Source organism: Cavia porcellus, unplaced genomic scaffold (assembly GCF_034190915.1).
Source record: "Cavia porcellus strain 051 isolate PalLab524CR breed Dunkin Hartley unplaced genomic scaffold, mCavPor4.1 scaffold_30, whole genome shotgun sequence".
NCBI lineage: Eukaryota > Metazoa > Chordata > Mammalia > Rodentia > Caviidae > Cavia > Cavia porcellus.
The window spans coordinates 16890649-16912437 of record NW_026947513.1 but is presented as its reverse complement, the minus strand read 5'-3'; the positions used below and the strand labels follow the sequence as shown (position 1 = coordinate 16912437).

General features: G+C 35.4%; 1 protein-coding gene across 1 annotated transcript in view; it reads right to left on the bottom strand.

Moving 5' to 3' along the window:
- Positions 1 to 21789, bottom strand: part of Dthd1 (death domain containing 1) — a 69045-nt gene that overhangs the window by 34007 nt on the left and 13249 nt on the right. The window contains exons 6-8 of the mRNA XM_063240391.1: positions 14545 to 14709; positions 8999 to 9288; positions 4798 to 5042 (exon numbers count right to left, since the gene is read on the bottom strand). Coding sequence (XP_063096461.1) covers positions 4798 to 5042; positions 8999 to 9288; positions 14545 to 14709 — 700 coding nt within the window. The remainder of the gene's footprint in view (positions 1 to 4797; positions 5043 to 8998; positions 9289 to 14544; positions 14710 to 21789) is intronic.

Genomic DNA, 21789 nt, shown 5'->3' with positions numbered 1-21789 from the left:
TGAACTTAAAGATATGAAATAAATTCAGCCTGTATTTATCCTATGAACAATCCGTAAGATCATTCCCCAGACCAAGTAATAAAGATTGTCTAGCTTGGGGGTGAAAGTTTGTACATAACCATTTTTTTCAAGCAGGATTCTTTAGAAAAACATGTGTCTGGATTGAATTTGTTCTAAGCAATGTTTAACATATTAATGTCCTTTTCTATTTATGAAAAATTAAAAATAGCATCTGTATTTTAAAAACGTATCTTCTGTGATGAAGAACTTAGAATTTTAACAAATACCTTCGCTTAATTTATGTTACATGTATAAATGTATGACTAGTGCCATTTTCTTTAATAGCAAGCTACTATAACAAGGCTACCTCTCCTTCCTGAAATACAGCACATTCAAATACAGCTAAGCTGAGGTAGAGTTTTTTTTTTTTTTTTTTTATTCTGAACTTTATGGAAGAAGTCTGTTCTCACAAAAATAAAGGTCATGGTTTCAATTCCCATTTATATATGCTAGTTACAAAAGAGCAAAGTTTCCACAGCCACAAATTCTCTCTAAACTCTGGCAAAATTACTTTTGAAGATTTTGGACACAAAAAGGGGTTATGAGAGTGAATCTGGAAAGCCCTGTGCGAACCCATCTGGGAGGAAAGTAAAGTACAGATGGCACATTGGCATTCATCTACGAAAAGGAGCAGACGTTTAAAATGTCCTATTTTTAAACATACCAGTGTAGTTTCAAGAGTATCAGTGTCAAGATTGGGCAATTTTTAGATGTGCAGAAATTACCTCACTCACACAGTCATTCACATATCAAGCACATCAAGCACATACTATGTGCCTGGCAGTGAGATGCAAAGTTGGCCAAACAGTGCTTGAACCTATTTATCCGGGCTTGTGTTACCTGGAAATGGGAGAAAATAAGAACTGAGGAGAGAAGGTTCAATCTGAGTAAGACCAAAAACAAAACAGCAAACAAAGAAAGAAGCTTACTTTTTAAAAATTTAAGTCATGGATATGTACTAAATACATAGAGATGCCCAGTATGTCTGCAACACTAAAACTTCATGGGAATTCTGATAGAATACCACATGTTTATAATCCCAACACTCTAGAACACTGAGGCAAGAGGGTTGCTATGTGAGCCCAGCAACTTAATGGCTTAACAAGACCTTTTCTCAATAAAAGCAAAATTAAGCTCTAACCCCAGCACCCTGGGAGGCTGAGACAAAAGAATTACAAATTCAAACCCAGCATGAACTCAAGAAAAGCTGTGTCAAGATGAAAAAAAGCTGGAAATGTAGCCCAATGTGAAGACCCTGGCTTCATTGGCCAGTGCAACAATAGAAACAAAAACAAAAACAATAAAACTTGTCTACTGGAAAGAAAATAAGCTAGTGAATCCAAGGAAATATGATAAGCAGTGGTACAGATTGTTGTGACTGTACACACTAAGAAAATCTAACCTTAGCGCAGAACAGGAAGTCAAGGAAGGCCTCCCAGCAGAGGACACACATGAGATGTCCAGAATGGTCAGTGGAAATTCCTAGGCAAGCAGAGAGGGCTGGATGAAAACAGAAAGGGCTTAGGAATTGTTCTTGGCCATCACTCCCACGCTATCACTGCAGAAAACTGCTATTAACTCTAATTTATCTAGTTTGACTTATTCAGGTAACTGATTCACAAAGTCAGATACAAAAACACAGATTAAAGAAAGTTTCTGTCACATGTTTGGATAGCAAATCAGTTCTGTTTTATACAAGAACCTTCCTTTTCATTGTCTGCCCTCATCATAGCAAGATCCTGACCATCTTCTGCCAGCAGCCCCTGACTTGTCTCCCTCTGATCCGTCTATAGCCAAGCCCTCCAGAGCCTTCTGGAGGAAATGTACTCAGTCAAGCTGCCTGCAAGGCAGGTGTTTCCTTTTTCCAGATCTTCATCCTAGTCCAATTAGCTACTCAGCCTGCCTGTTAGGGTTTGTTACCATATGGGAAATTTGAGCATTCCTTTCAGCCAACAGTTCTCAAACCTTTAATCTAATACAAGTTGGGGACCTCCTCTCACCCCTCCAGTCACCAGCACCGATAGCCTACTGCGTCCCTGCCTCTCTTCTCATCACTGATGATGGAGCCCGACAGGGCAGCCAGGTCCTTCACACATGGTGTTTGCTTTCCCTTAGAGCAAAGGTACAGAGAAAATGCTTGAACAAATAAACAGAGCCCATCATCTCAAAGAAGAATAAGTGGTAAGAAGTAAATATGGAGCAGTAACAGTTTAGAGTTACTTTGAATAAGGAAATAGGAGAATAAGGCTTATAAGGGACAAAGAGGCTGAGACCTCAAATAGCCAGCTGTGGGCAAACAGTCAAAATCCTCTCTTCTATCTGCTTTGAAATGCATGAGACAATGGCTATGCTAATTAGCCTGGTTTGATTATTGCACATTGCATACAGTATCAAAGCATGCTACTAAATCCTATAAACTCTTTCATTTTTTCTTTCTTTCTTTCTTTCATTTTGGGGATTGAACGCTGGGCCTTGCATGTGGTAAACATATACTCTACCACTGAGTTACATCCCAGCCCAATCTGTACAATTCTTATGTATCATTTAAAAATAAAATAAAACTAGCATAACTGAATACACAACAATTAAAACTAAAACAAAAAGCAACCATGTAACTGTCAGCGGGAAGAAAGCACAAAATTGAGAGGGGGTTACACTAACATGGCTATATTGTTATGAAAATGTCATAAGTCAGCATCAGTGGTTTAACACAGAGGTCCCCAGCTCCTGTCCCTGGCATGATAGGAGCCCAGGTACATCGCAGGAGGGGAGCAGCAGGACAGCATTCAGCCTCTCTGTATCCACAGCCACTCCCCAAGGCTCACATTACCGCCTGAGCTGTGCCTCTTGCAGAGTGAAAGAGGCAGGAAGGCAGTCCGAGGAGAAGGAGTCCTAGGTGAACTGAGAATGTGAGGGGTCTAGCCTGCAAGCTCCTTAGGAGACTCTAATGTGATAATAAAAATAAAATGCATAATGTAAAAGTAATAGAAATAAAGTACACAATAAATGTAATGTACTTGAACCATTTAAAACCTATGCCCCTGCCCCTTGGAAAAATTATTTTCCATGATATCCTGTGCCAAAAAGTTTGGAAACTACTGGTTTAGTAGATTCCACCACTGTACACAAGCCATCCAGGAACCTCAAAGTCTCCCTCAAAACAGCTAGCAAATAATTAATGTCTCCAGGGTCCTGCTTCTTTGCACTAAAGGTAGCCTCAGTTTGATATGCTGTTGTGGGATTTTTGTAAGGATTTAATGTACAATGCATATAAAACCCTTGAAACATTTCTAGCATATAAAAAGTTATTATAATGGTTTTTACATAAATTACGAATTTGTATGACTTTCTGGTAAGCTGATAAACATCCTAATCAAATGCGTTCCATTTTCTCACCCTAACTTGTATTTTTTTCCCCTCACATCCAACTGCCAAATTCCTACTAACTTTCAAAACAAACAAAATACCACAGTCACCACAAAACTTTGACTGTCTTTAGCTCCCAAAAAGCCATTTGCTTCCTCTGAGAAACTATTAATACACTGTTCATGTCATACTTTTTTTGTATTATACATACTCAGTATCACATGACATAATTTTGTGTACATGTTGGATTATAAATTCATTTAGAGAAGTGCTGTCCCAGAGATGTAACTTGAAACACTTACAGTGTTCTAGTGGACACATACAAAAGGTAATAGCAATCAAAATTAATTTAATAACACTTTATTGAACCATATATGATCAAAATATTATAAAATTTATCATATAATTGATATAAATCAGTGAAGTTATATATATTTTATACTGAGTCTTTAAAATTTTGGTGCATATCTTGTATTTATAAGTCTCATTTTAGCCATATTTCTAATGTGTGATGATAGCCACACATGGATGGTGGCTGTTATTATGGACCAATTCAGCCTAAGGACACCTGTGACTCCACAGCTCTTTAATCTTAATGCCTGGCATAGCACATTCCTTATCTCAGAAGTTCAATGAATATTTGTTAATTAATTATTTATTTTGCTGATTTATTTTAAATCAGTACAAGGTTTATCTATGGAAAACACACTTCTGCTATGTATAATGCAAAAAGTAAAAGCCAGAAAACAGTGATTTCAGCTTTCTTTATAGAATAAGAAGCTTGTTTTTCTTAGAGAGCAATAACAGGCAATTTCAATTATATTTCACATTAATAATATAGTTTCTATATACCAAGCCCTGGAAAGAAATTGCATATGTAGCAATAAAATGTGTTTACTGGTGTGTTTGATAAATAATGCTACTCTCTGACTCAAGTAAAAATATTAGGTACCAGTAATTAATTCATAAATCAAAGATGTGGGATTTAGAAAAGCTCAGTGAAAATATTTTGATGCCATTTACCATACACCATGATTTTTCCTTAAAGTATGTTTCTGAAATGTATTCACTGCTTTCATAAGTGATTTCCCAGATATTCAGTTGTAGTTCCAGAAAATGAATGGCATTATTTCCATAGTCATAAAAACACACTGTGAGGAACAGATCAATTTGAATTGCTTTTGTTAGAAAAACTATTACGACAAAGATAAATTCCAAATATGTACTCTAAAAGTAGGCCTACCTACGCCTTCCTTCTCAACTTTGTCATTATCTTTCCTTTTGACTTTATATTTGCATGCAGAACACATTAGGATCAGGATGGTGAAGTGTTAACAAAATATGGTAGTCAGAAGAAGTAAAAGAACTCACCTTAGGTAATCTCAATGGTAATTTGCAAATTGGCAATTGATAATGGTTTTCACTAAATACAAGCGACTGATCCAAATTAGAGATTAACTTTTCTTTGGGTACTTTATAAACCAAAATTGTCCCCTTGTAATGAGGGCAGCTATAGTTTCCAAAGTCATCCACTTCTTTGATCTGAAGTTCTAGCCTGGATTTTCTTCGTAAGTGGAAAATAAGCCTGTGATCTTTTCCATAATCCTTCCCATTGCCTAAATAGAAGTAAAATGGATTTGTTACCATTAAGACACATCACGTTGTTTTATTTTTTCAAACATAAGCCATCATTTTATTTTTAAAAAGAATTATTTTAAAAAATTGTTTCTTACCATAATATAACCTGACAAAAACGCGAGAATATAGGAAGATTTTTCATCTGTAATTTGGCCAGGTGCTTTTTGGCTGGTTTTAGATCTAATAATCTTTAAATTCCTTTTGTTTCCCCATTTTTCTCTCTCAGTGTTTAGAAAATCATCTTCATGCTTCAAGAATGGTCCTTTTCCTTTGACCTCTCTCTTCATATCAGAGTTTACATAATCACCTCCTCATAATAGAATTCTAGTACTGCACTTTCCTATACCATGGCTATTTAAGTATACATGAAAATTAATGAAAATTAAAATTTGAAATTCAACTCCTCAGTCACTCAGACATCTAAAATGTTGAATAGCCACGTGTCACATGGCTACCTTACTGACTAGCACAGAAATAAAATATTCCTGCAGTTACAGAAATAGATATGGGTGTCTCAGAACATCCAAATGGACCAGTTATTGGATGTGTGTTACTGAAACTTCAAGGAAGTGTTATGGATGCTTCTAAAACAATTACATAGAGAAAGGTTTTTCTCAATTCCTCACTGAAAATACTGAAGCTTTTGTGAACATAAACTTCCATTTTCATGGATTTCACAGGGCAAACTAGATATTTTGTTCTGGTAGAAGACCAGTAGAAGAGGTGCTGTAATATATGTCTTTATCATTTTTTGCAAAAGTTGTAGAAATATAAATATAGCAATTATAACAACATATTTTAGGAAGAAAAATCTAGATTCAAGTTCAGCCTCCATCGTTTTTTGAACACTACCATTTTTCAAGTTATTTTACAGTTTTTGAAGCTTTAAATTCCATATCTTCAAAACAGGAAGAAATAAATCTACCTCTTAGTATTGCTCTGGGGGTGAATTGGGATAATATAGATACAGTGATTGCCACAGGGCCTCACACATATTAAGCACTGAATAAATGATGGTAAATGACAAAGAAGATTTTTTTACTTTGTATCTGTGTACTAAAACATATCTAGCTAATATTTTAAGAAATCATGACTTTAAGATTTAATATCAAAGTTGAAACTATCTTCTCCTTCTGTACATCATAAAGTTGACTTTCCAGAAGTATCTTTTATGAAAAACCTTCCATTTTGCAGACTGAAAGATTTCACTTAGAGATGTAGAACTGTTCTCTTCTTTGTGGTGAAAAATAAAGTCATTTTAGTGAACTTTAAATCTACAAATAGACTTGCACACAGACTTAAGCAATAGCATAGCTCCAGAGTAGGGAAGACACAGGACCATGTGCCTTTGCCTAAATTCGTATTTCAGGGGCAACTTGGTACTTGAACAGAACTGATACTTAAGTGTGGGAAAAAAAACTATTAGAAATATTTCTTAAAGAGTTTCACCCTGTTTTTATTAAAGATAAATTATTTAGGGGGGATAACACGTGGCTTTAATTTTAAATAATGTAAATTCAACTTTCAGAATACTAGAATAACTAGAATTCTGTTTCCCATTACCAAATACTATCAAGAAAAATATTAACACTTCGAACTGAATAGAATAAAATTTAATAAATTTTGCTACCTTCCTTTGGAAGACCTTCTCACCTGATGCTGCACAATTATTCATAAGAGATGATTTATATAAAGAATATAAGAGTTGGAGATGAGTTCAGATTTAAAGCCTACCTACCACTTGTTGGCAGTTTTTAAAAACACAGATCTGTAATATAATTTCAAAATTCATATTTATATATGAAATAAGGATGAGCTTATATAGAAACTGTACTGTTTTCTTTGTTATCCTCCACTGGCATATTTAAAGAAGTAACAGTAAAAGTCACCTATTGCATACTCAATATATGACATCAATCACTAATTGTCCATTTGAGAATCTTATAGATCCTAGTAGGGACCTCAGATGGCTACTCAATAAAAATTGTCATATAAAGAAAACTAACATTTTATTATATTTTGTGAGTGATTAGACATTTTATAGCAATATATTTTCTTCTCAATATTGGGCTTTGAGTGTTTTTCGCTGACTTAATGTCATAGTACAAGCATACAATGTGTTCTTTCACTTGGAAAAGTCAGATGTGAAAGAAAGTTCTAGCAATTTGGGGAATTTAAAAAGAAGAAACTCTTATGAGAACCACTGGCTTGGGGTATTTCTAAATTCTAAACCATTCTTAATCAACTCCACTTCTAAGCCACTGTCATTTCTTATCCAGGGACTTTAAAACTGCAACTCTGTTACTCCTGAAATTGTCAGTTTACTTTTTTTGTTAGTATATGCTTGTGATACACAATAAATATACTCATCCTGGAGAGTGGGTACATATACAGATTACATGTGGATCCTTCCCCTCCCATTTATGGGCTCATTTACTTACTCTGTCTCTATAGCTTCTAGATTATAATATACAAGTAGCAGGAAATTGTAGCCCTCTGATCCCCTCTGTCCCCTCCCCACCTCACGTCTCCCACCACCTCTCATAGCCATCATCCTGCTTGCTTGCCTCAAAATTGTTACAGACTCATTCAATCTCAATACTTTTACTGAAAGTCTTCCATGTACTAGGTTCAGAAAACGTAAGACAAAAAAGACATGATCATTGCCTACAAAATTTCATTCCCGTGAACATTGTAATATGTGCGTGCAGGGGGGGGGGTATAAATTGTAAAAAAATCAATTTGCGATAATCTTTATAATAGGAACAAAAATAACACTAGATAAATATGAAGATGAAGCAGAGAGGATATGTCATCTGGATCTGAGGTTCTCAAATCTCCTCTGTGCTATGGCCAGTTATGGTTGGGTGGAAACAGTCAATTCTTTCTAAGAGCCACCTTTTAAAAGTATAAAATAAAAAACATTAAAATATGAATGAGGCAATTATAATGGAATATAGTTCCATCCAGCTGACCATGTATTAAATTCTTATAGGATATGTTAAAAACGTTGGAAGTCATTGTAGTTGCAATAGAGAGTAATGATAGGGCTGGGGTTTAGCTCAGCGGCATAAGCTCCTGCCTTACAAGCAGGCAGTCGTGAGTTAGATCCCCGGTCCCGATGAAAAGGAAAAAGACAAAAAAAAAAAAAAGTAAGCAAGAGTAATGATAAAATTCTAATTAGAGGAGCAATGTACACATGCTCCATCCTTATGTCAGTGTTACTGCAATAAAGCCTACCACAAGTTGAAAAGTATCGAGCATCAAAAATGAATTTAATACACTTAATCCACTGAACATCATAGCTTAACGACCCAGTCATTAGTTGTTTCCTCTCATTATTCCATGGCAGACTGGGAGGTGCGGCTGACTGATACTACTCAGCAAGACAAGAAAATATCAAGAAAAGATCAAAGTTCAAAAATTAAAAGTTCAGTTGTACTGAATACATATTGCTGTTGTACCATTGTAAAGTAGAAAATTTTTATGTCAGAGTTAGAGCCTGTTACATAATTTATGTTTTTAACAGATCACTCCATCATGGGATGAAATAGACTTCAGGTGATGAAGAGCAAAGCAGGGAACACTACTGGGGACACTGAAATATGACAGGAAAGAAATTTCCTTAGGTGGAACTTAGCAAGTAACCCTAGAGATGGCTGTTTCTTAAAGAAGGACAAAGTCTGCCTGTAAGACTGTGCCTATAAAGAAGCAAGCATCCTCAAGAATGCTTTCAAAGGAGGAAGTAAAGGGTTCTCTTTCTCAACTTTCTTCCTAAAAATTCCCCTCAATTCTCCAGAGTTGGATGAACTTGTTAAATTAGTAGAACAGCCAGGGAATTTAGCTCAGCAGCATAAGCACCTGCTTGGCAATCGCAAGATCATGAGTTCGAATCGCGACATCAAAAAAAATTAAAAGATTTCATTATACTTACTAGAACCAAATATGTTTCCAGTAAACCTTAAAAGCAATTGTTCTCCTTCTTTTACTTGGAAATGGCGAGATGATTCTGGAAGTCCTCTGAACCCTTCGAAGTGCAAGTCTTTAAGTGTCTGGTTTAAATTTTTAGAAGGCACTACCAAAATAATCACTCTGTGTGGATTGTCCTTCTGGTGTGACAGTACCATGCAGGCAGTGGTGCTAAGCAAGGCCTCCTCTAAAGATTTCACAAAAGAAACCAAGTGGCTGTTGCTCACCATGGAAGAGAGGTGAAGCACAATAAACCTGCACAGAAGAGAAGGAAACACACAGCCTCTAAAACATCCTTGACATCTGGAAATACCCAAGAAAGGAGTCACTATCTTTTGAAGCAAGAATTCTGCTGACCCACTGGTTAAATTCATGAATAGTTTTAGTAAGTCTGTTGGTAGTCAAGAAACCAGATGATCTCAAGCTAAATTTTAACATCTTTTTAAAGTAATCACATCATCTCATCTCAGTTCTAAAAAGGGTACCACATTGTAAGTTCTATAATCAAATGCCACAATACCAATATTTCAGTCAATGATGGGCAACATATGCTTTGGTGGTTTCCTAAGATAATAATGGAGCTGAAAAATTGTGTCTCTCAGTAATATTGCCAAATTAACATCACAGTGCAACACATTATTCCCATGTTTGTGGTGGTGCTGGTATAATAAACCTATTGCCCTAGAAATTATATAAGAACATAGCACATGCAATTATATATATAGTATTGGATGTTTAACAATGATAATAAATGACTATGTTACTAGTTGATATATTTGCTGTAACATACATTTTTATTATTACTTTAGACTGTGATCCTTCTATTTATATTAAAAATAAACAGTTAACTATAAAACTACCTCAGGCAGGTCCCTCTGGAAGAAAGCACTGAGCTCATAGGAAGTGAAAGAACCATGTGAGTCACAGCCTCTGCTGATCTTCCAGCAAGACAAGATGTGGAGGTGGAGACAGTGACTCTGATGAACCTGATCTTGTGTAAGCCTCGGCTAATGTGTGGTTCTGTGTCTTAGGTTTTAGCAAAAATAAAAATAAAAATTTAGACCACAAGGAAAAGCTTAGAGAATAATCACATGAAGAAAACTTTGTATACAGTTATACAATGTATTTGTATTTAAGATAAGTATGATTATAAAGGAGTCAAAAGTATTTAGTCATCATCAAGACCCTCCCATAGGTAGTCAGCTCAGTATGGGAGAAGAAACAGCCAACCTCGCCTCCATGAGCCCCATGGACACCATCAGGGACCCGTAGCCGGTGTGGGCTGGAAGAACAAGCCAGCCACACCTAGGAGAAACCACGCATGCCTGAAGAAGCCTAACCCACACCCCATCGTCTCTCCAGGAACCTAGATTAAGAGAAACACTGCTCCCTGATCCATTCCTCTACACCTCAAATGGGCAGCCAACATTGGAAGCATCTGGGACCTCACCACTGGCTTGTCCAGAGGAAACCAGGAAAATATCAATACAAAAGAACAAAAAACAGTCTCTAACCTCCAGCCCACACGGAACAAGCCCAGGAGACATAGACATGGAATAAACTGGAGTCACAGCTGAAATTTCTGGGATGATGGCAACTGAAGTAAAGAAACTACTTCATGAGGCTGTAAAAGAAATCAGATCAGAAATAGTAGAAAAAAAGAAATGAAACACATAATGAAAGGGTTGCTGACTGTGTCTAAAAAAGACAGATTAAAAACAAAAAGAGGAGAATAGGAAAATGAGGGAAACCTTGAATGAGCAATATAGGGAAGAATTGGAATGCTTAAAACAGATTCAGAGAGATATTTGGGACATTAAAAACTACATTGAAAGCTGGTAAAACTGCTTGAAAGAAATTAAAGATAAACCCTCAGACCCTGAAGACAGGATGGCAACTAGTGATCATGAAAGGAAGGATATCCTAAACATAACAAGGAACCAAAAAATAAAAATTCAAGTCTGCAAGACGACGCGTGGAAAAATAATTTAAGCCTGATAGGTATTAGTGAAGAAGCAAGAGTAAACACAGATGAAATTTTAAAAGGCTGTCTACAGAAGTAAAAGCAGAAAAGTGCCCAAGCTTGGGGAAAGGAACTGACATTCAGATAAAGGGGACATACAGGACTCCAACTAACTGCAGTCAAAATCCACACCCAGGCATATAATAAACAAGATCCCAGAAATTAAGCCCAAGAACAGAATATTGGAAGCTGTTAGAACAAAGAAATAGGTCACCTATAAAATAAAAGACATCAGAATCACAGCAGACTTCTCAGCAAAAGCCATCAAATCAGGAAGAGCTGGGAGTGAAGCATTACAAGTCCTTAATGAAAACAACTTCCAACCCAGATTGATGTCCCCTGAAAAACTATCTTTCAAAATTAATGGAAAAACAAAATATTTCCATGAAAAAGAACAACTGGAGGAATTCATGACCACCAAACCAAACTACAAAGAATACTGACGGACATTCTAGGAAGAGATAAAAATGACCACAGTTCCAGGAACAGTGGCAGAGGAAGATCACTGAGTGGGGCCGGCAGCTGAATGGAGAAGAAAAGTAGGCAGCTCGTGGCAGTAAAACAGCATGGCCACGATCACCCAGTGCAAGCTGCCACAGCCAGTAATGTAGATGGCCTCAATTCACCATGAAAAACAACACAAGCAGAGTGGATCCAGAAAAAAGATTCATCCATAGGCAGTATACACGAAACATTTAACTCAAAAGGAAATTCATAGACTAAAAGTCAAAGGAGAAAAAAGAATTCTCCATATGAGAAGGAATAAAAAAAAAAAAAAAGCAGGAGGAGCTTACCCATCAGTCACAGAATGGATAAGAAAGATACAGAATTTTTATATAATGAAAAGCTACTCAGCTATGATAATCATAAGGCTCTTGTAGATAAATAGATGCAATTTGAGATCATGCTAAGAGATGAAATGGTTCAGCTTACATGAATGAATATCATGTTGTTTTCCTAGTATAAAAAAATGAAGGAGTTAGTGGGGTACAAAATGCACAACAGATATTGTGAAAGTGAAAGGAGAGGAAACATCTGAAAAGGGAAGGTAGTAGCTATTGTAAATTGTCTTTTAGCTTGTTTTGAAGCCCTGAATCATTTTCATTGTTCTGTTTCATTTGGTGTTATTTTGTTTTGTTTTGTTTTGTTTTGCTTTGCTTTGTTTAGTTTGATTTTATTATACTTGAAGGTATGGGAAACTATTGCTGCAATATTAACCCCCAGGATCCGCAAGACCTTAGTATGTGACCTCATTTAGAGATACACTTCTTAAGATGACATGCAAATTATGGTTAAGGCCCTGATCCAACATGACCAGTGTCATAAAAAGCAGAGATATATTAAATTAGCCATTATTGATTTCCTATTATTTTGTTTTGAAGATCTGTATCATTTTCATTGCCTTGATTTGATTGTTTTTGTCCTGTTTTATTTTGTTTGATTTTATTATGTCTTATAGTTTAGGCACCCTCCACTCACTTTGAAGATAACAAGAGGCATTGTGGTAGACATTGTTGACTTCCCACTATCTTGTTTGGAAGTCCCGTATTGTGTTCAGTTATGTTTTGATTGGTTCCATTCTGTTTTATTTGGTTTGGTTCTATTATTTTTAAAATTGTAAAAAAAGCATTAAAAAATTTTAAAGCTGATAAAGTAAAAATGTTACAGTAAGCAAAGTTAATTGATTATTTTAAAAAGTTTTTATGTGTCTCTTAAATGTGCAACGTTTATAAAGTCTTCAGTAGGATGCACTCAAGTGCAGAGCCTTTACTGTCACTCATCATTACTTCCTGACTCACCCAGTGAAGGCCTAAGTTGCACACTCTATTCATGGTAAGTACCCATACACAGGTGCCAGTTTTAAATCTTTTATTCTGTATTTTATTGTATCTTTTAAATATTTAGACACACTAATGTCATGTGTTACAATTGCCTGCAGTACTCAGTATAGAGTAACAAGCAATCCAGGTTTGTTGTGTAGGAGCAACAGACTTACTATCCCCGTGGTGTACAGAGGGCTGCACCACTCAGGTTTGTGTAATCACACCCTATGTTGTTGACACAAAACAACTACCTCCTGATGCAATTCTTAAAACATACCCCATCATTAAGCAAAGCCTGACTATATTTTAAGTAGCATTGCTAAAGGATCATTTCAAAATTTAAAAGAAAACAATGTTTCAGATAATCTATTTACTACCATAGGATGCAGAGTATATACCATAATTAAGTGGAGATTGAAATGCTCATCTCTGTCTCTGTGTAGTAAGGATTTTAATGATGGATCTGCTATGGGTTGAACTGTCCTGTTCCCCAAGCCACTTGCTGCAATATTAACCCCCAGGACCTTAGTATGTGACTTCATTTAGAGATGGGCTTCTTACAATGACATGCAAATTATGGTGAATGCCCTGATCCAACATGACCAGTGTCTTAAAAAGAAGGGATTTCAACACATAGGAAAGCACTATGTGAACGTGAAGATGGCTGTCTGTAAGCCAAGGAGCATATCCTTCACTCAGCCTCCTATGAATAACACCTTGATCTTGAACTCCCAGCCTCCAGAAATCTGAGACAACACATTTCTCTTACCCTAACCACCAACTTGTGGTATTTTGTTACAACAGCCATCGCAAACTAATACAACTGTATCCTTGGGCTGTACAGTCATTCCTCAGTTCTGATCCAAATAGATGCCCTGCAGGAGACTTCATCCAGAGCAGTCCCTCTTGCGCACCAAGGATGAGCTGACCTGAGGGTGTGAAGCCAATGCCTCTGCTGCTCTCCAGATCCCCTCAGGGGTCAGGCAGGGAAAGACTCCATCTGAAACCCATGTCCCATCGTCCTCCGTGCCTCTCTTACTTTCATTTTCTTACAAGATCCCCAAGAGCCTGCTTCACTAGGTCACTTTAATTCTCACCTCAGACGATTTCTAGGGAACTTGATACAAGATAATCATAGACATAAGGTTTTCATTATGAAATAAAGGCTGTCTATAGACATGTGATTGCCCTCTCTTTATGTGTGTCTGCTGCTGATGAACCTCAAAACTGTCTAAACTCTCCTCATAATAGGCTGTCTAGAAAACATGGAAATAAGAAAGCAAAATGAGGGCACTGAAATAACAAATTCAGTTTATACTTACGTAGTTAAGAGATGAGGATAACATTAGCAGTTAATTACTATCCCCGTGGAATTTCAGAAATGAAGGTGCTATTTTAAAACTATACTGGAGTTAAAAGAATCCTATAAAAGTGTAAGTTTATGTGTGGCTGTGCTACCGAAACCACTTGTTAAACTATTATGAAAGCAATTATAAACAGCATATTAACATAAACTGTGATTTGCATTTCAAGTGTGCCCTAAAAACAGTTCATATTCTTATTTGAGGAGTAAGAATGAAAACCTATAATTCCATGTCTAAACACCACAATTATGGACCTGCAAGAGAGACTATCCTTAACCTCGATTGTTTTTGATGCCATTACCTCTCTAAATGTTCAAGCAATTCAAATGCTATCAAGCCACTCTGGATGGTTCTCACCACAACATTATCAAGTCCAAACCAACCACTGTCATGGCTTCTGAATCCCAGTAATTTCAAAGTTTCACTATTGCTGTTGCCAGGTTTTCTTATGGGAGCACTTTTGACCCTATACAAAGGTAACAGAAAAATAATTAGTAAAATTTATATAGCATAATAGCATAAATTAAATGATTTAATGCATCTATTCTTTCACTAACTGAATAATCCAGTGATAATTCATTAAGTAAATTTTATATACTATAGCAGACATTATCCCAGGTACTAGGAATACAAACATAAGAAGACATACTATTCACACTATTACATGATTTGTAGTATTATCATACTGTTATCTGATTCCTGTACAAGATGACCCATAAGTAATTAAAGAGTGGTGCAGGGTGGGTTTAGTAGCGGATGCTAAGTGCTCAGGGAAGCTTACAAAGTGAAGCTTATATTGAAGATGAGATGTGGAGAATAAAAACATTCTACTCATTTACATTTCAAAGGAAGCCTCAATGATCTGACATACACCCAGATGCAAGAACTGCCCAGTTTCAACTCCTGTGTGGCTCTACCTTATACTGGTATATGACTATGAGCAAGTTATTTGATTTCTCCGTATCTCAATTTCCTGATTTATACTGTGAGGCTAATAATCCTACCTATGTCACAGAATTAAATGAGTAATTGTAAAACACTTATAATTGTAGCAGGATAAATAATATTAATTTTTACTTTATTTCCTACAGCAAACATGACTATGCTTTCTTGTGTACTTTCTATCATAACCCGCCCAACCAAAGCCCTTAAAAACATAGTTATGTGTGCCATATGCCACTTCTCATCAACCAAATGCTGATTTGACTATCTGTCAAAGGAATTTGATTGAGAAGTCTGTCTTTGGAATTTGATTAAGAAATCCAGATATTATAAATTGTCCCTTCTTTTGGCTGTGGCGCTCTGGAATACAGAAATTACTAAATGGAGAGCTTATTAGAAAAATAAAAATGCAGATTAAAAGGAAGGAAACAAGAATCAAGAGGATTCTTGGAGTCTCAAAATGGAAAAAAATCAGAGATTATTCTAATTTTACAATAACACTTTTATTCGAGTTTATTTAAGCGGATGTGTTCTTCACAAGTGAAGGCAGAAAAAACCTTGATATTGAACATTTTGGGAGAAAATTACATTGATAATGACCATTATGGGGGAAAATATGCTATTGTACAAAAAGATAGAAGCATTCTAGCTAGGTACTAAGAAGGAAGGCACCAAGTGTGAATACAACATCTCTTTTCTGTGTATACATGAAAAAAATCTAGAGTCATAAACCTAAAAACCATCTTAGTTTCACAGAAAATGATCCAGAGACTAGGACGTGAACTAGATTTAGAAGTTTTAAAACAGAGAGAGAGAGAGAGAGAGAGAGAGAGAGAGAGAGAGAGAGAGAGAATCTTAGCTTGTATTGTTATTTCAAGGAATCAGTCATTTAAAATCAAGAGTAAAGGGAAATATTACTGTTGCTTGTTGGGTTTAATTACAGATAATGGTAAATTTTTAACCTCGTGAAGTTAATAATATATTCACATAGGAAGATATACCTATAACAAATTCAAAACCTTGGTCATTTACTAGAAATGAGTAAGTTAGGTGTAAAATTAACTTTTCTTTTTCACTCTTTCCACCAATAGTGTAAATTTCTGCAGGGTCCTATAGGCTTCCTAGAGTCCTGAGACTTCCCTGCTCCCGGAACCTTAAGCTAACTAATGTATTTAGAATTTATTAATATGAATCACCAAAATTCCCAATTTCCTTTGTGCAATTGATGGAATTGAATGCCAAAATCTGCCTTCTGCCACCAGTCGCAATCAGATCCCAATACTGTAAGTCAGTCTGTCTGCCTAAGTCCCTGGATGTTAATAACTGAGACACAACCAATTTTTGATGGCCACACTGCATGAATGAGATTTTAAAACTCGTGTTAGAAGCCATTGGGAGTTAAATCCTTTTTTGCTAAATACGTCAGTTTGCTTTCCTGTTGCTTAAATGATCTTTAAGATTAAAAAAATTTAGTATGACAAAATTCATATTCAGAATAACTATAATAGCTATTACTATGTCTCCAATATGTTAACAGAGCTCCAACTAAATTATTCTCCTCATATGTGCCATGCATTCATATTGACAACTATGTTTTCCCAAAAATAGACCTAGCTGGAAAATTAATCAGCCTTGAAAACTAGAAATCAAAAATGCCAACCCCGATCAGCCTATGCTTGCCTAACCTGCCTTACAGAGAGCCAGAGGCAAGAGAATGGTGAGCCAAACAGAGGCTGAGTGGGACTGGTGTTTCTGGCCTTTAGTTTTCAAGGATGATTATTTTCTGCTTAAGTCTTATTTTCAGAGAAAGGAGGAATTGGTTTCATCTAGCAGTGAATGGTACTTGATTAAGCTTCGCAAGATAATGTTTTGATGTCGTGACAGTTTCGTAAAATATATGAAGCTCTTATTTAAGCAATTTACTTATTTAAGAGTGAACAAATTTTACCCAGAGAATGCCAGGATTTCTGAGGGTACTGATTAAAATGCATAAGCTAATTTATCTGTGGAAAAATACGATACAATTTTTGGCAAGCAATCGTATCATCAAAATCATCTTGTGATATCTTACTTTCAGATTATTTCCTTTATGGTATGCATAATGTGTAGGTATTTAAAAGTGAATGCCATTAACGTTTCAGGCTTAACTTTTTCTCAGAAAACTATAATTTAGTCATTAAAGTACTGATTTTAAATGACATACTACTCTCAAAAATTAAAAACTTTCCCTTTATAAATTATACCAGTTAATTATAGACTGTGCTAAAACAGTGAATGAAATGCAAAAGGAAAGTAATTGTCATATTACCTAGATCCCAATAATGTAATGTACTGATAAATTTCTGGTAGTCTTTTTTTTCAGTATAGTTCTTTATTTGGTTTGTAAGGTGGTGATCATAGTCTATGTCAAATTAAGCCCCTAATTTTGATATTTACAATCAACAAAATCATTTTGAAAGTCCAATCAAATAGTGTTAGTCCTCATGGCACCACTGAGAGAAACGTCTTCGCAGAAATTTAAGAACAGAAGGAAGCACTTAGCTGTAAATGATAGCGTGACGAGCACGAAGCTTCCCACAGCCATATGAGAAAGGTAAACTTCAGAATTTCACCAGGACTTGCAAAGAGGCTGAAGTGTTCCAGGGAAGTAGCAGCTGAGTCAAAGCAGAGGCAGAAACAAGTTTGGAGGAAAGCAGGTCCGTGCTACACCTGCATAAATTCTATATGTATGTGTCCACAAACAAAAGTTCCCCTAAAGAAGGAGATAAATACCATCGACACAGCCAACAGGAGTAACAGGCAGTGAGACCCCAGAGAGTAAAGATTTTGGAATTAGTAGGTACAGGATGAAAGCAACTATATAGGACAAGTTTAAGAAAATAAAGAACAGCATCATAAAAATTAAGGAGGCAATGGAAGACTATTAAAAATAATTGAATAAAAGTCACATGTAAATAAAAGTCAAGTAGCATTTTAAGAAATAAAAAATTGTCATAAATAGCATATTCTAGTGATATATTAAAGGTAAATTTTAAAGTCTACAACATTTTTGGCTTTGGCATTTTGAACTGGAAAGTAAAGGAATCACAAAGGTGGAGAGAAAAAATTTAAGAAAAGTAAAGAAATACAGAACTTGTAAAAAGGCAGTCCTACGAGAACCCAGGACAGAATGGATAAATAAGTCTCAACAATTGATTAGAAAACATAAGATTTTTCAGAAATGCAAAATGACATAATTACATTCAACAGGAATCAATATATTTATTCAAATTTTTTTTAAATTTTCCTTTTAGCTACATCTTAGATAACTATAGAATACCAAGTATAAGGCAACCAGCAACTGCAAAATGTCACCAGTAAAGTTAGAAAAGTTTTAGTTACTTCAGTCTTCACATAAATAAACTCTATGAAGAAAGGCAAAGTATCCACAAAGAGAGAAAAAGTCAGTGTTTTTCTAGAATCTTCTGCTAAATGTGGTAGGCAATCTCTGAAGTAGAGCTTCCCTGAACGGCATTCTCTTTATCAAAGTCCTCACACATTCTCACATAGATCTGCAGCCAGCTGTGTGATTCAGCTTTAATCTGAAGTTCTCCACAAGAAATAAGAGACTGTATAAAGATGACTACAAATGTACGTGATCCAACCAAAAGTAAATGAATGGGGCTAAGTGTATAGCTCAGTGGTAGAACACTTACTAGCCTGTGCAAACCCCAGGTTTGGTCAATAGCACTGAAAAATTTGGGGGGAATAATAGTTAACATTGATAGGAATGAGGAGCAATTATAGTAGGGGACAAAGGAATGAATAGGAGAAGGATAAGTAATGCAATTTTATTGATAATATTTAATTTTTATATATTAGCTTTACCAGTGATCTATTCTATGATATAACTTGCATATATTTCATAAATATCCTTGGGATGTCATGTCCTACATTTGGCTATGGTATTAAAATATTTCTTGTATAATATAGAATATGTTTTGTTTTGTTTGTTTTGTTTGGTACCAGGGATTGAACTCATGACCTCGCGTTTGCCAAGCAGGCACTTAAGCTATTGAGTGTAACCCACGGCCCATAGAATGTTTTTATTTAATGAATTGTTGTTCTTATTTCATTGCTATTGAGAAATGCTTTTACTATTTTATTTTACTTTATTTTATTTTATGGCAGCATTAGCAATCGAACCAGCACTTCTTACATAATAGGCAATCACTAACAACTGAGCTGTTTCTTGACCACACCACACCCATCATAATTAAATGACTCTCATCTTTTATACAAAAATCATTGTGATAAAAGAATGCAACACAGTACAAATCATTCATTCTTACTATGCAGACTATGCTTTGGCCTCAAATGCTTATTATCTTTTAATTTTGCTTCATTGTGTTTCTGTTTCCATAGAAAATGTTGGCCTTTTTGTCAACTGGACTTATCTCTTTGAGAAAGAATGCCAAATAAACATCTGAGATGGATTTTATTTTCTTCCTTTGTACTCCACTGGGTGGAGAAAATATAATTACTGTTCCTGATACAACATGAGAGTGCATTAACATATAGCAGCTTAGCATAGTCAAAAACTATAGATAACGTAATATAATTTACATTTCCAAAATCTTACTCATTACACTAGTTTACCTAATATTTTAAGCATTATGTTGCCATTGTGCAAAATGATTTTTAAAAATGGAAAAATATATACATTGGTACCTCAGTTCATAAACCCCTTTGCAATTTGGTTTTCAAACACAAGCATTTGTCAAATTTTTGCATCTGGTGACAAACACAGCCATGGCCATCTTTTGCTCATAAAAACAAACATGCCATCTTTTCCCATATTGTAGAACAGATTAAGGTAATATAGAGTTACTCCTCTAAATTGTCATTACAGTATATATAAGATGTGAGCAAAGAATTGTGCTGGCATAAGAAAAGTAGACTCAGCCTGATGACTTTTAGACATCTTCTGACTCCTGAGAATTCTGAGCAAACTGTTACACACACACACACACACACACACACAAGTGAAGATGTACAAACTCCAAACCTGAAGAGAAAAATCTCTTAGGTCTGGAACGAAAGATTCCAGTGTAGGAATTGTTTTCCTTGCCTGAAGAACTTGAGAACTCTACAGACACTATTTATTCTGTAGGCCTCCTCTTGTGACCCATGCCAGGCAAGTACACTAGGAGCTGGACACCAGAGTTTAATCCTCAGTCCAGATACCAGACACACACGTACACAAAGAAAGAACTGGAACTAACTCGATTGTAAAGTTAAGATCTCAGAAAGGCAAGATTGGTTATGAAAGGGGGCAATAAGAACAATCATCAAAACCCTTGCCACTGGCTCAGGAAAGCCTCATAAAGATTCACGGAAATCACTTAGGGTTAGGGGAAAGAGAAGGAGGAACTCTGAAGTTTAGATCTGATAAAAATTATAACCAACACCTAGAAAAGAAAAGAATGTCTAAGTTTATGAATCATAGAAGAGAATTAATATTAAATATAGTATATTTGAGGCCAGCCTGAAATACATCATGAAACTCTGTTTCAAAAAGACAAAAAAAGAGTTAAAAAAGATAGTATACAAGCTTACGCTATGTCCATAAATAGATGACAAAATATTAAACTTCTTGCTAATAGAAAGAGGACAGAATAATCAATAGGACCCGGTAAAAAGAGTATGCTTAGAAAAATTAAAGAAATAAAGAAGTAAATGTGAAGCATAGAAAAATAAGTATAGAAGCTTGAAACAAAAGATTATATGAAGCAAAAACCTTTCAGAAATTAGAATTACAGTGATTGAAATGAGCACTTTAAGCAACTATAACTCAGGCAGTAATCAACATTAGAAAATTAAGTCCAATTATGCCTTTGATTATTGGTGCTTTTATGCTTGTTTGGTCTCTTCTTCAGTAGCACCTATAATTATTAGTTTCTATCACTTTGAAATTATTCCTTATCATGGTTTTTTTAATCTGATCATGCTATCTTATCATCCTGCTGTCCTTTTCATCTTTTCTAATTTAACTGGATCAATTTCTCCTCCCCTGTCATGGAAATCATGCTGACAAGACATTACCAAACTTACAAAATAGTTTTCTATAACAATATCCAGCTACTTTCTTATCTTTCTTCTTTTCTGAGAAAAAAATATGGATATGGATATTTATTTTAAGAAATAGTAAGTCCTAATCTATTTGATTGCTACACTTTAATTAGAAGCTCCAGAATATATCTGGCTATAAGTGATGTACAGAAACATGGATTGACTGAATTGCTACTTGAATTATACATAGATACAGATATAGATATAGAGACATAGATATGTTGATATAATATGTAGATATAGTTTTAGCAGCAAAAGCATATCTAACTCAATCATAATGTTAGTATTTCTGTTCTCTCTCACTTACATCTTTTTAGACAAGGCTTTATTTCTTCTCCTATCCACAACTCAACATTCTACTATTTTCAGTTTCCTAAACTACAAACATAATAATAAAAAGCAGAATCCTGTTCCCAAAGGCTAGCTGTGCAGCCTCAAACTCAGGAGATGTTGGCCACAAAGAACTCATGATTAAAAATGGAAGTAAATGAGT